This window comes from Pseudopipra pipra, chromosome 1 (assembly GCF_036250125.1).
Source record: "Pseudopipra pipra isolate bDixPip1 chromosome 1, bDixPip1.hap1, whole genome shotgun sequence".
Classification (NCBI taxonomy): domain Eukaryota; kingdom Metazoa; phylum Chordata; class Aves; order Passeriformes; family Pipridae; genus Pseudopipra; species Pseudopipra pipra.
This window is the reverse complement of record NC_087549.1, coordinates 62,259,776-62,273,839: the sequence shown is the minus strand read 5'-3', so window position 1 is coordinate 62,273,839 and position 14,064 is coordinate 62,259,776. Positions and strand designations below refer to the sequence as shown.

Sequence of the window (14,064 nt, the reverse complement as noted above, 5' to 3'; positions counted from 1 at the left end):
AGCCTCTTGGTGCTCAGTAAGCAGCAGAGTGCCCTAAAGACTGATTACAGGGCCCACAACAATTAATACCAACATCAGTAACCCGGCTGAGGATGCACAAAACACTCTCAGCAAATTCACAGACAATAGTAACCTACAGGCAACAACCGACGTCAAAGCTTCAATAAAGCAGGACCCTGGGAACATTAAGGCAAACCCCATCCTGAGATGCAGCACAAGCTGTTTACTTCAGAATACCTTATCCTCCATTATTTGGGACTTGTGAGGCTGGCTAGTACCATCCGTGTTCAGTTCAAGTGGGAAGTGGAGAAAGAAGGAGGGTTGTCATGGTTTGAGAGCCCCAAAATACAATTCCCTAGTCCAAACCCCCCTCCCACATCTCAAAATAGCCACCAAGGCAAACAATCGAGAGCAAATAATTTATGAGAACAGTTTTGGGAGCTGGACTTGTTTAGTCTGGTAAAGTGGAGACTAAGAGGACATAGCAGGGATACATCAACGGCAGCTACAAAGATTTCCAGCCCTGTGTGTATGTGACAAAAGTATTAACAAGTAGCAGGCAGAAATAGTTGCTTCAGAGGCAAAGATAAGATGTTAGGATAAAATTCCTCTTTAAGACAGAAGAGTAACTATGGACTGATCAAACACAGGTTACAGACCCTCTGCCTGAGGAGATGTTCAAGAATTCAGCAAGCAAGGGATGATCCAGCACTGGCAGTAGTCCTGCTTCAATCAGGAAGTTAGGAAATCTTATCAGTATCAGGAAATCCCTTTCAGCTAATGATTTTATTTAGTAAGGGCTATTTTCCAGTTACTAGTTACCTACATGAATGAACAAAAAAACCCCTTTCCTTTCAATATTCAGTGTGATGAACATATAAAAGGTGGAGAACAAAGAAACATCTGTAAGTGTATTTGTAATACACACACATTCCTAATGCCAGAAATATAACAGCCATGTTTCAAAACTTAAGGGTAGTATCAGACATTGTCAATTCAGCTATTCAACAGCAAAGAAGTACTGGGCTCAGCACTGCAGATTCCCTTTTGAATGCAAGAGGGGAAGTGCAAAAGGACGCCAGATTCCAGTGTATAGAGAAACTCCCCAAGAGAGAGGTGGGTAAGGGTGTTGAAGCAGTTTTCAGTCTTATGCTTCTATTATTATGGCTTCTGAAGCATTTCCTCTTCTAGTCTTCAAGTCAGAAAAGAACTTCCAGGTTGGGGTTTTTTTGAAAACATTGCAGTAGTTATACATCCCAAAACCTCATGCATGGTTATCAATGTTTAACAAACACTGAGCATGGAGGGACATGTTAAAATAAATAAATTTCTGATAACAAAGGTGAAATGCTGATTAGTATACTGATAAGGTTGTAACTATTGAACACATGATGTCTGTACTTTCACTGGAGAATTTGCCGTCAGTGCTGTTAAATAACTGCAGCTTATCTTCAGATTGGATTCCTCCCCTTGACTCCATGTCAACCACCACAGTGAAGCTTTCTTTACTCGTGGTGCTACGTAGAGGTTTTAGGTTGAAAGATGCAGATGCAGATTAGCAGATCTAATAACTAAGCACCTAACAACATTCCTTATTACACTTTTGTATTGTTGTTAAGAGCAGCACTGCAAGCTAACTCTGCACCTTACTGTAACGCGAGAAAAATTCCACAGGCTGTGTGAAAAAGAAATTCATTAATCCACTTCTCTTGCCAAATTAATTTCACCAATAAAGCTAGGCAGCCCAGAAATAGCTTTAATAGGGCTCATACCCTATACTATGCCTTCTGCCTGAGCTGACTCATAGTAGTAAACCACTGGATTTTGCTATTGCCCAGCAAACATTTGCCTAACATGTATGTCGGCATCTCCCCATCATTTAATGCCTCTTGCTCAAAGCAAAAAGTTTTCCAAACTTCTCTATTTTGGCCAAGAGGTCCCAAGAAAAAAAGCAATGTTCGGTCTCCTCCCCTCCTTATCCCTGAATACATGTGCAACTGCCTCAAAACAAGCTGAAAGAAGTATTTCATCTGTCCAATTTTATCACTGTACAAAGGAATTACATGACTAAAATTCATATACTCAGCTGAGCTTTGATTTAACTCTCTTACTAAAGTCTTAGAACTTCAGCATCTTCCATTCCCCTATCTTCCATTAAGGTGCTCTCCTCTGAACTGATGAAGAGCAGGCAAAACCACCCCAACAAACCCAAACCAAAACAACTCAAATCTGCCCCAGACATCCAATTCTGTCATTATAACAAAAATGACTTGTTGATAGTTTTGCCATATGGAAATTCAGAAGGTATGCAGATAACTTTCTTACAGAAAGCTCCAAAAACAAACATCTGGAAACATGGGCATTTCCTCACTTAAGTGACTTCAAAGCCAACATGATTGTACAGTAAAACAGGTTACATGCACTCACCACAGTTACTTTTGATGAGTTCAGAAAGGATACCGTACATGGCATGTCCCATTGGGAAACACTCAGAATCTAAATCATTTGTCTTTTTAAATTTTGGGTTACAAACGATAACAGCATTGGAAGTGTTCTCCCTACTAACAAAGGAACTTCTTTTAATTCTGCAGCAAGGAAGAAAATGCAGATGTTGGTGTAAAACATTCTAAATATGTCAAACCTTATCCTCCGAAGCACCTGTTCATCTTTAGACATTTAGTGGACATTTCAGATACTTGTCAGGTTTTGTTCCAAGTGATTTCCAAGAAAACTCATCCTTCACTTTCACAAAATCCAGACATTTTTTTTCCTGGCTCTTTGAACATGCTTTCACATTTCACTCTCACTGGAATATTTGATAAAATGAACATTAGAACAAGATTGCAGATCCAGCAGCAACAACAGGAGTATCTCATTAATTTATATCCTGAAATAATAATGGATTTATACTTTACACATGGCATCTAATTTAAGAATATCCATACTTTCTATGCTCATTCACAAAACTTTACTACTGAATTCCACAAATGCAGTAAAATTTTTGTTCATGCTCTACTACATAAATCTGCAAACTGTAGAAAAAGGCATCAGTTACATAAAATGAAAAAATAAAGGCCAAACAAATTTGTAATTTATTCTTTTATCTCAGTGACAGAGCACAATGAATTTCCTGGATCTGCTGGATCTCGAGGGAGAATTATTTCTATAACTGGTAACATATCCATGGGAGAGTTTCAAGAAGTTCTGTAAAACTGACTGTATAATTCTGCATTAAAGCTCCCAAAATTAAATTTGAATTGCTATCGCTGAAAAACTTACTCAGGTGAAAAGCTTTTCTGCTTGTAATAACACCCAATCCATCACAACTAAAACATACAAATAGATTTCATAAGGCCAAACTGCAGTCTCTTTTGGACAAATAAACCCTACCAGTGGCTTGCAAATAAGCCTCCCACATCTTGACCTTCAGTGAAGCAAAATGAAGTACTGGTAGAGTAGGATAAAGGAGACGTCGATAGTGTGAATAATCGTTTTGTATTAGAAGTAAAAGTTTCTGATTGCTTCGAAATGATTGCTGAGGCAGAGAACTTTCTGGATAAAAGCACACCTTGCAATGCTTCTGACATGTGGCACCCCGTGATGCTGGGACTCCTCCAGAAGTTAGAGCTAACTTGTTTACCAAAGGTTCACATCTAGATTCTTCACTTTAATAATCAGATATTTTAATTTCTCTCTTCTTGTTCTATAAGATACATCACAGTTAAAAGATTTCAAGTCATGACATTTCCAAAGATACAGAGTTTGTAGCGTGCACACATTCTTAACCCAAATTCTCCATGGGACACTGAGCTTGTACACACACGACTGTTTTCTAAAGACGTAGGTCTTTGCAACAGGCTCCTGCGTTCCACCATTCTTTTCATAGTTTTGCTGCCACACCTTCTGTCACCTTATTCAAGTCTCACTTTCTGTCCCATGCATCCTTTACATTACTCCTCCAAAACAGGATTTTATGATCTTGAAGAAAGAACCTCTTGACTTAGTGAGTATTACTTTTAATGATCATTTTTCACAAGAAATTCAAAGAAATCTGTAGAAAGTGCCTTTAACTAAAAAGCCTTGCCCATAGCCACACGGATATGTTCTTGTTGCTGAGGTACAAATGCAATTTTGGAGTGCTTGAATCCACTGGATCTTGAGAAGATCTATAAGTTTTCACAACTTATTCAAATTCTTTCAAGGAGCTCCATTATCAGTATTTCTAGAAAGAGAAGATCTGCAGATGGTAGTCATGTCTGCTGAGGCAAAATCTCATAATTGTTCACACACTTGAATGACATGTCTTGCACTAATTCTCTTATCAACACAAAACCATGAGAGCAGATAATGAAGTCCAGTTTCTTAGAAGGTTGCCTCTGACCAGTGCTTTTATAAATCTTTCGCGTGTGTTGATTCTTCAGGGTCCAGCAAGTGGTGAGCTCAGCCTGCAGCACTTCCCTCAGTACAGGACTGACACCATCGCTCTCCTCTGTGCAGATGTGTATTTTCAGGCACCCTTGATCAACTTGGTTCAAAAAGACTGCGAGGTTCAAAAGATACTGGGGAACAGATGACAAAGCCGGAACGTAAGCCTTGTTTCTTGGGAGAACAGGCTAAGAAGATAAAGTAGAAGTGAAAGGCTTATTTCTTGTGATGACTGACTGTATAACCATTCTGGGTTTTAATCATCTCACTGGTTTGTAGCAGTATTCCCATATCTGCCTATGTACTCTGCTTCCCGTACATCACCATAAGTACCTTTACAATAGGATTTTCATTTCCACTGTGAGCTAGTTATATGCCACATTTTCAACTTTTCACCACAACTTTTATTTTCATTCAAATACGACAGTCTGGATTCACAGTTTCTGGGGGAAAAGACACCCCAACAACTGAATTCACCTTGAATACATCTTTGCTACTCCAAGTCCACTACAATAATGAGAGGCAGAACATTCCTGTGATGCAGCCAAGCAATTTCAGCACTGGTAGAGCTGCATCTGCAACGGTGCTGTGTTAGACTGCTGATTTAGCTTCTTAGCATACTGCCTGAAGCTTAGTAGTGAGCGTGTAAAGCTGACAGAAAAGTGGGAGGTGGTTTAGCCTGGGAAGGTGAGAAACGAAAATACTGACTACACATCCCTCCACTACGCAGATATACAAACATTTACATGTGGAAAGGCATAATTAAGGTTTTGTGCTCTAAAATAATTCTTTGCTCCACAGTTTACTAGATGGAAATCTCAGAAGAATGTTCAGCATATAAACAGAACCACAGTTACAGACACCTGAATCTGGCAAATGCAAATACCCGAACTACTAAAACAGCAACAAACATTAAAATTCCCAAGCAATATCTGTCCTAGAAGGCTGGAAAGAAAAAAGTGTTATACTTACAACAGACAGTCTTGGATCTCAGGGCTTTCTCTTTCTTTAATTATGAAGACGCAAGTCATCCCAAAATAAAATAAGAAAAAGAAATTAATGTGTTGCACCATTTGAAGGAAAAACCCTGTACTTCCTGAGAAGCCTTCGCAGACCAATCACATTACAGGCCAAAGTTTCCATTGTCATATAGGAAAAATTAGAGCCTTTATGATTTTCTGCAAAAGCTGGAAGTACTGACAAAAGTGTACTTACAGTTAACACAAGTTTAATTTCAAGAAAGCCTTGTTACTTAATTAAGTTTTAAGAGATGATTATGGATTGAAACACAACATCTCAAAGATGCCAGGAAAACCTTGAGTTCTGCATGACTGCAGCTCCTAAGCTTTCAAAAGTTGTAGTTCCCACCAAAAAAAAAAAAAAGAAAAAGAAAACCTCTCCACAAAAGGGAAAACAAACTAACTAAAAGCAGCTCCTCCACCACTTTGAGTAGATTTGGCTAAACCTTAAGGTTAGCCAAATCTCATGAAAGATCATTCATATAATGAAGAACAGGAAAAGTGGCTTTTATCAGCTGAATCCAGAACAGATCACTTTCTGGCAGAATCTAAGGGAAAGAGGAACTTAAATTTCCATTTCAGAACATGGCTAAAACAATCCTGACTCATTTTGAGAACTTTTTGGCAAATAAACACAAACTTGACATTTACAAGAAAGAAACAATATGTATGATCGTTCCACTTGTAAAACATCTCTCTGTCCAGAGCAGTCCATGGAGTTAAGTGCTATATTTTCAGAATTCAGTGGCATGGAAGAGATAATGCACATGGGTGTCACAATTCAACAGGAAGCAAGACTGACGTAGCAGTTAATTGTTTGAGAAGCCAAAACACTGTCCTTCCATGGCAGTTAGGAAGTTACCTAAGTCCCAATATCGCCACAGATAGTGGATGGTTTTGTATAAGCTCAGAAGGATTTCGTAAACTTAGAATACAGACACAACCTCCCTTGCAGTTATGCTGCTCCAAGTTTTTGTTACTTGCCATTCTGCAGTTTTACAACAAACAGCTGCTAATACCAAGTTTTTCAGACAAGTGCAGAAAACATTAGCAACTGTGAGCTGCTGTTCAAAAAGAATTTCCTTCTGACCCTTTTCAGACAATCAGCTTTGATTGCACTTTGGTTACTGCTAATATCAGAAATGGAGTTTCACCACTGAAGCTAAGGGGTCCATTTTACTTGTGATCCCTTCTACATCAGGATTTAAGATTCTCACACATTAGGTAAGCAACTTATTCTCTGTCCTGGGTCAAGTGTTGCAACAGCTGTTTTTGAGCTGAGACTATGAAAAGTTAGAGTAACTTTTAACAAAGTGTCTAACTTTGAGAAGCCAAAACTCAAAAACTACTGGTTTTAAGGGTTAAAACCTCCCACGTACACTGGGTTAATGTAGTTTTGTAGATACCTCAATACCTGTAAGAGGTATTGCATAAAGTAGTTTTCCACACAATTCAAGTTCACCAGTCATCTAACAGAACAGTTTCATGTGCATAGTTAAGTATTACATAAACATAAACATAATTTAGTTGTTCTTAAATATATACACTTCTGAAATTCATCTGCTAGATGTCAGCAGCAAGTTTTGGTTGGTTGGTTGGTTTTCTGTATGGTTTGTTTATTTGTTTTTCTCAAAAGAAAAGCTCCACAATTTAAGTCTCTCTGGATCATAAAGATAGGCTGCAGAACAGGACAGCATGCTTTTTGAGACCAAACATAAACAATGCAACAGCCAGGTAATTTTCCTCTAACTGAAACATAGCTATGTTAGCATTCCAAGTATCAACACAAAAATGCACGACTGAAATGCTTTTCCAGCATGGTTGATTTTAATGCCATAAGAAAGGGCAGAAAAGTTGCCTGTACATCAGGTATTTTCAACCACAGGTTCTGATGCACAGCAACCAAGGGTAAGAGGTAGAAGAAATTAGAACACTGAAAAAGTGAAGACAGAGATTAACAGCTCTTGTTTCTAATGAGCTTGCAGAGTCTTGAATGCAGATTTTTCTCCTTTTGGGACATGGTAGGCATTTCTACCTATCTAACTTCAGATATGAAGGGAGGGCAAGGAACCCTGAATCTCTGACAGAACCAGAAACAATCTTCATCTATGCTCCAAATACAGTTCACAGAAGAGGCAACACTTCTGCTGGTGCCATACCTGCAAAGGGCCATTCAAAAGACATGCAAAAAAAGACATTCCACTCCAGGATTTCCCTTCCAGCAAACTGAGCAATACAGCCAATGCATATTTACAAAACTAGATTAAAATATATCACATACCACCATATCTCAGGTATATGCAGGTATATTTTATTTGGGGACTGTTCCCTCAAAAGGCCTAGACTTTTACTCAGCTGTCCAAAAAAAAAAAAAAAAAAAAAGGCCAACCAAACTCACCTTTCATGCAGTATATCCACCATTACTCTCACAGGCTTGGTTCAACGAAAAGCATTAGTAAGCTTAGTTGTTTTCTAAATATTTTACCATAATGGCTAGAAGTAACATGCAACTGTTTTTCAAAGTATATAATACAAGCCAATTCCAGTTTCCAGAGCCAAGAATTATACACACATGTATGAACGATATTTTGGCTAAGTCACTTTCCACAACTCCCTGTCCCATCAATACCTGTTCAGCAACAAAACCACAAAACCCACCGTTATGCAACTATACAGAGGTCACATGGCACTCAGTGCACAAAATACACACAGCCTTGTACTGTGATCACCTCAGCCCCTCAATCTTTTGTCCAGCAGCACTTTTTACACGGGTTTGGCCTCATGAACTATCAGCAATAGAAAAAAATTAGATGTGTATTCTTATTACTCAAGCTCCAGTTGAAGGATATGGTAACCATCACAGTCATGAACACTGAAGTCAGTGAGGAATACAAACTCTTGGCACAACAAAGAATCAACTCTCAGGGACAGAAACTAAATCAACTCTAAAGAGGTACACTATGTAGAATTAAAATCTTAGCTAATATTCTGTAAATTAAGCATTCAAAGAAAAGTCATTGTGCTGACTAGTGATTTGCTTGATATATTTTTAAATTACTTCTATTTGCAGTATGTCACCCAGCCTATTTCTACTTCTTGAAATGAATCACACATCAACCCAAAGAGTTACAAAGCACTGAGTCTGCAAATATACAAACGCAAATACAAATTAAACAACTCAGGACTCACTTTCTTGTAAGAATGTCCACTCGGATTAACACACAAAATTATTTGCCTCCAACATAGAGGAATTTGATGAGGCTTTAGGTATAGGCTTATTCTCTTTTAGTTGTGGAAGTAAAATATTCTGGATAAAACTTCCATCCAAATTAAAAAATCTCAGCAGTCTGCCTAAGCAACCAGGAAGAGGCAGGTATATTTACGTTTTGCCCTCCAGCAGTAAATTATTTAGGCACTGTCAGTTTAAACAGCCAGACTGAGTCAGTACAGGATGTCAGAGACTGAAGTGTTTGATGATTTATGCATTCTAGGAGACTTTTGCAGGCTTTGACTTTTTGATGGGCAACTGGGCCCATCCCCCCTCCTCCAGCGCAGAAGATGTCAAGCCGAAAAGGCGGGAAGAGCCGAGCTTGCAGGCTTTTGACTGTTACACTGTACCTCTGATGGCCCATGGGAGCCCATCCCCCCCCTCTGCCTGTCGGGAAAAGGGCGGGAACCAGGCCAGACACAAAAAACTCAGCACAGACCCAGGAGATGTTGGAGGCTCGAGGCACGGCCCGTGACACTAACCATGGATATAATAAACCATAATTTCTTGGAGTATGGGGGCTTCCCTCCTTCACCCCCAGCAGATCGCTTCACCACTTCAACTGACAGACATGGAAGCATCGCTGGACCCCGTGGGCGGTGACTATAGACATCTGTCCTCTCTCAGCTTTTCTTTCTCTTACTCTCCCTTGCTCTTATCCTGTCTTTCTCTGCCCTATGCATTTTTCTCCTCCCTAGAAAGGTTACAGCACCCAAAAATGTTATCTTACCTACTGATTCAAAATTGTTAAAATAAATCTTATCCATATATGCTTTCATACACCGATTATTTAGCGTCGTTTCGCTGTAATCCACCCCAAAGGAATTTTTTGATGGAACCTGAGTTACCCCCCTCTCCCCTTTTCCTGGGGCGGGTCGTAACACAGGAAAAACATCCTAACAATCTCCAACTCATCCAAAGCAATTTTTCTGGACTCCAAGGAGTACAGCACACTGCAATCAGACTTCCTCAATAGAATTAAGAATTTGACTTAATTATTTCCTTATACATAGGTCACTATTACAATTCTGCCTAGTTTTATGGAAGCAATGCATTCAGCACAATTTACCTAAGAAGTATTCTTAGATGTTTGCAAAGTGACCTCCTCTAAAGAAATTATGCATTCTAATGTTAATGCTTAGGAGTCAGTGGTACTGATACTCAGGAGAAAAAATGATCAACATATAGAGATGAAAAAAAGGTATGCAGAAATAACTTAGGTACCTATTCAAAGTCCAAAAAAAAAAAAAAAGAGAGATAGAATTGCCATGTACACAAAGTCAACTGAAGTATTACTACAAATGTGTCAGACAGCCAACCTTTACTACCACAGCTACTCAAAATAACACATTTTACTTTGAATAGCTATGGAAATGTAGGCTAATGAAATGAAAATCATTTCACAATGTAGCACACGTTTACATTTGTTTCTTGACATTTTCCCAGTGACTGTCCTTTTGATGGAGTCCTTTTTCCTGTATTTTTGTAACACCTTCTGGTGGGGGGCAAGCACAAAGCACCTTTAACAATGCTATTTTAAAAACAAATAGGTAACTGATAGGAAAAAAGTAATTTGACTAAACTTATAAAAAATGGCTGGGGGGTTGGCCAGGCCAGTATTGTGATTTAGGTAAAGAACCATTACCTTCTCTTCATTTTGTTAAGTTGTCATAGACCATTCTACGGTATTAGTTTGAAGAGGAATGCCTCTAGCCAGGAACAAACTAAGAACTCTTCACTATCAACACCTACACTGTATCAAAAAGGAACGTAAGCTCAGGGCTTTCATGGTTTCTTCAAACCTAGTGACACAAAAACTTGAAAGAACTCCATGAGTTCTGATCTTTTCCCACCAAAACATCCAATAGATTTAATAGTTTAAAGTAAGATAACTGAAAAGAATGATGAGGCAATCTTGGAGCAGCCACATGACTTACAGGATTCCACACACCAGGACTAACATTTATCATCTAACACGCACCCATTTCTTCAACCTGCCCAGTTCTTGTTCCCTATCGGTTTGCAGGCCTTCCTTGACACAAGAAAGTTTGACAGATGTTGCCTAGCACACACCAATTTCCAAAAGTGAAAGAGAAGGAAAACTATATGCAGATTTTCTAAGAAAATAACCACTACTTTTTCTACTTTAAAAGGGAAAAACAGCAATAATTGGATTGCTATGAAAGTTAGCTAAGGAAAAAAAAGAAACAACCACAAAACCAAAGGAATTCCTTGCATCAGTAGGGATGTTTGGCAGGACATGAAAATTCTACAAGGGAACAAGAAGTCTCAATCCTGGGAGGAAAAAAGCATTTTGAGAAAGTGGAGCCACTGACTCAAATAAGAATCAACACTACTAAAGTGACCAGCAAGCAGACAACAAAATATTATTAATCTGTCTTGAAAGCAAAGAGGTGGGGAGACGTCCCTCATCTTCAACAGAAAAAAGGGGCCTACAAACACTTGAGAAAGGCAGTATTGCAGTTAGTCTTTAATGTTCCAGGAAGAACAATGTGTCATTAAGAAAATGTCAGAGCAGGCACTACAGTGCCACAACAATACAAACAATCTGCTGAGATCGGAGTACAGACAACTACGTCTCACCTTTATAGACTGAGAATGTGGTGGAATTTTAAATAGAAGACAATCATCAGCCAATCAACAGTCAGAGGTTCAGCCAAACAACATTTGTAAAAGCCTCATCTCTAAATAAATCCTCTCAGAACGTTGTCTAATAATTTAATGCCTTTACTTGTTTTGTGCTTAAACCAGGGAGCTGTTATTCAGATGCCTCAAAAAAAACCAGAACTGTCAGACTTGTTAGCTGAATCTATGTAACCCCCCCAGGAAATCAGAACTGATGTTAATATCAAAGCAGTAAGTAAGCCAGTTTCCAGTTTTGTTCACAGTACAGGTGAGCTATGTAGACTTGCAAAACAGAACAGTCCCTTTACCAACTGTATCCAAAATCAGAAGGTTACATTCTTTCACCCTTTGTGGCTCCCTATGTAATTCAAATGTTAATTTCACAATTAGCACACATTTACCTTGAGGTATGGCTGATGTTTCAAGTTACATGCTGTACAAAGTACAGTTGTGCGAGTCCCACCTCCTCATCTTTTTCTTGGGATATTTCAAGCAAATTACTGTTACAGATCTATCAATAAGTTAAATAAGCACTTGAAGCCATGTGAAATCAAGAACCGAGTCCCAGATTTATGATTAAATTTGCATATACATCTAATATGGAAAAAGTTTACCTTTCTGTGCTTTGCACCACGATAGTGTGACTGAAGACTTATAGAACTCACACAAGAAACTTTACAAACCTAAAAGAGATAAATGAAAGCACATCGTCAGTTATCTACAGATATTCTGTAGCTGGTGCCAAATAAGAACTCGAAATACACCCGTTCCTACCGTGTAATTCTCAAGGTCTTCTCTGGCTTAACAGTACACTTTGCATGACATTTAAAAGAGCAGCATACCACTAAAATGACCAGAAATAGTACCCAAACCTGTTCAAATGATGCTTAAATACATGTTTAAATAAATCAGGTGGTAAGAAGTTTTTAAGAGCTTCCCCATTCTCTCCTACCACTCTTAGTTTTCTAAACTTCTTCAGGGTAGAAAGCCAGCAAAAAGGGGTGATCATATAGTGACTAGAAAGGAACAGAGGCAAAATTATGCCCTAGAATAACTGCAACTCCGTTCACTGTTACATCAAAGCGATCAGAGGAACAATGGAGGAAGATATTTGCATTTCATTAAGATCCACAGACACACACCATTGCAATAATTAACGGAAAACATTACAGATGTACAAATATTTCGTATTATCTTTAGCTTTAAAAAAAAGGAAAGACTAATGCATGCTAATATTGTCTACTCTCTTGACATACTGTTGCAGAACTTGACCGCGCCAGAAAAATATTCAGTGCTAGAACAATAATAGGACATTGACAAATTTAGCAGGACATTGACAAATTGCAGCCTTTAAAGACAAACGGGCCCCTGCAGCCACCTATGAGAAACACTGACCAGAGACTGGAAAGGCTACAATTAAGAACCATCACAACGCACCCCTGACGGCTCAAGAACAGCCTGAATTCACCGAACCCTGAGGCAAGCAGCTCTCCTAGAGACCGCCCACATTATTCTCCTCTCCCATTACAGCTCCCCTCACTCACAGGTCTCCCACACCACAGCTGGGTCACGTCGGAGAGCGCAGTCCCCGGTACCCGCACACCTCGCAATGCCCGCACTCGAGCACCCGCCCTCAAAAGCCACCAAAGAAACGCACTCACTTCGCAATAAAACACTTTTCTTTCAAATTTCGCTTTGCCGTCTTCTGCCTTAACCTCCTCAGCCACGGCGCTCATCCTGCACAGCCGGGGCGGGGAACTAACAAACCAACAACAAATCCAATTCTTGTTCGCGCGGTGCTTGCCAGTGATCAGTTGGGGGCGGGGGACGCGCGTCGGGCGGATGAACTGGGCTATTATTCGATCATTTACGCGTTATCCTTCTATTTCAGGTCCAAACCACATCTCTCGCCGCCGGGACCGCTTTCCGGCGGCTCGCGCCCGCTTCCGTCACTTCCGCCACCGCCGCAGCCACGTCCCAGGAGAGCGGCCATTGGCGGGCGGTGGCGAGCACCTCAGCCAATGGGGAGCCAGCGCGCACGGCGGCCTGGGGACGTCTGCCCTCCGTCTGTGTGTCCGTCTGTCCGCTCCAGGAGCCCCTTGGCGGGCCGGGGGCGGGCAGCGCCATAACGGGCTGAGAGAGGATTCTGGGGCCAGCTCAGGCAGCGATGGAGGCTGGGGCCAAGCCAGGGTGGATGCTGGGACCAGTTTAGGTCTGAGTGGGTACTGGTACCAGTTTAGGATGGATACCGGGACCAGTTCAGGATGGATACTGGGACCAGTTCAGGCCAGGGTGGGCGCTGGGACCAGTTTAGGATTGATATTGGGACCAGCTTAGGACAGAGTGAGTGCTGGGAGCAGCTTAGCATGGGTACTGGGACCAGTTCAGGAGGGGAGCTGGGAGGAGATCAAGGGGAGGATTCTGGGGGGGATACTGGGACCCATTGAGGCCAAGAGAGGATACTGGGACCTTTTCAGCCCAGAGTGAGTGCCAGGACCAGTCTAGGCTGGATACTGGGACCAGTTCAGGCAAAGAGTGAGTACTGGGACCAGTTCAGGGTGGATACCGGGACCAGGTCAGGCCAGGGTGAATGCCGGCACCAGTGTAAGGTGGATACTGAGTCCGGTTCAGGCTGGGGAGCAGGTACTGGGACCAATCCAGAGCAGATACTGGGAGGGGCCCAGGGTGGGCAGGTGCTGGAACAAG

At 40.7% G+C, this 14,064-nt stretch overlaps 1 protein-coding gene across 5 annotated transcripts in view; it reads right to left on the bottom strand.

Moving 5' to 3' along the window:
• The window catches only part of LOC135416219 (uncharacterized), a 31,506-nt gene extending 18,189 nt beyond the window's left edge, over positions 1-13,317 (bottom strand). For 2 of the 5 annotated variants that reach the window (XM_064659095.1, XM_064659105.1), the window contains exons 1-3: positions 13,020-13,317; positions 11,973-12,041; positions 5,398-5,431 (exon numbers count right to left, since the gene is read on the bottom strand). In XM_064659095.1, the coding sequence (XP_064515165.1) occupies positions 5,398-5,431; positions 11,973-12,041; positions 13,020-13,094 (178 nt within the window). In that variant the 5' untranslated portion in view covers positions 13,095-13,317. Of the gene's footprint in view, positions 1-3,568; positions 4,614-5,397; positions 5,432-11,972; positions 12,042-13,019 lie in introns of those variants that run through there. The other 3 variants (XM_064659114.1, XM_064659129.1, XM_064659119.1) reach the window with 3 other exon arrangements.
• Between the last annotated feature and the right edge of the window lie 747 nt (positions 13,318-14,064).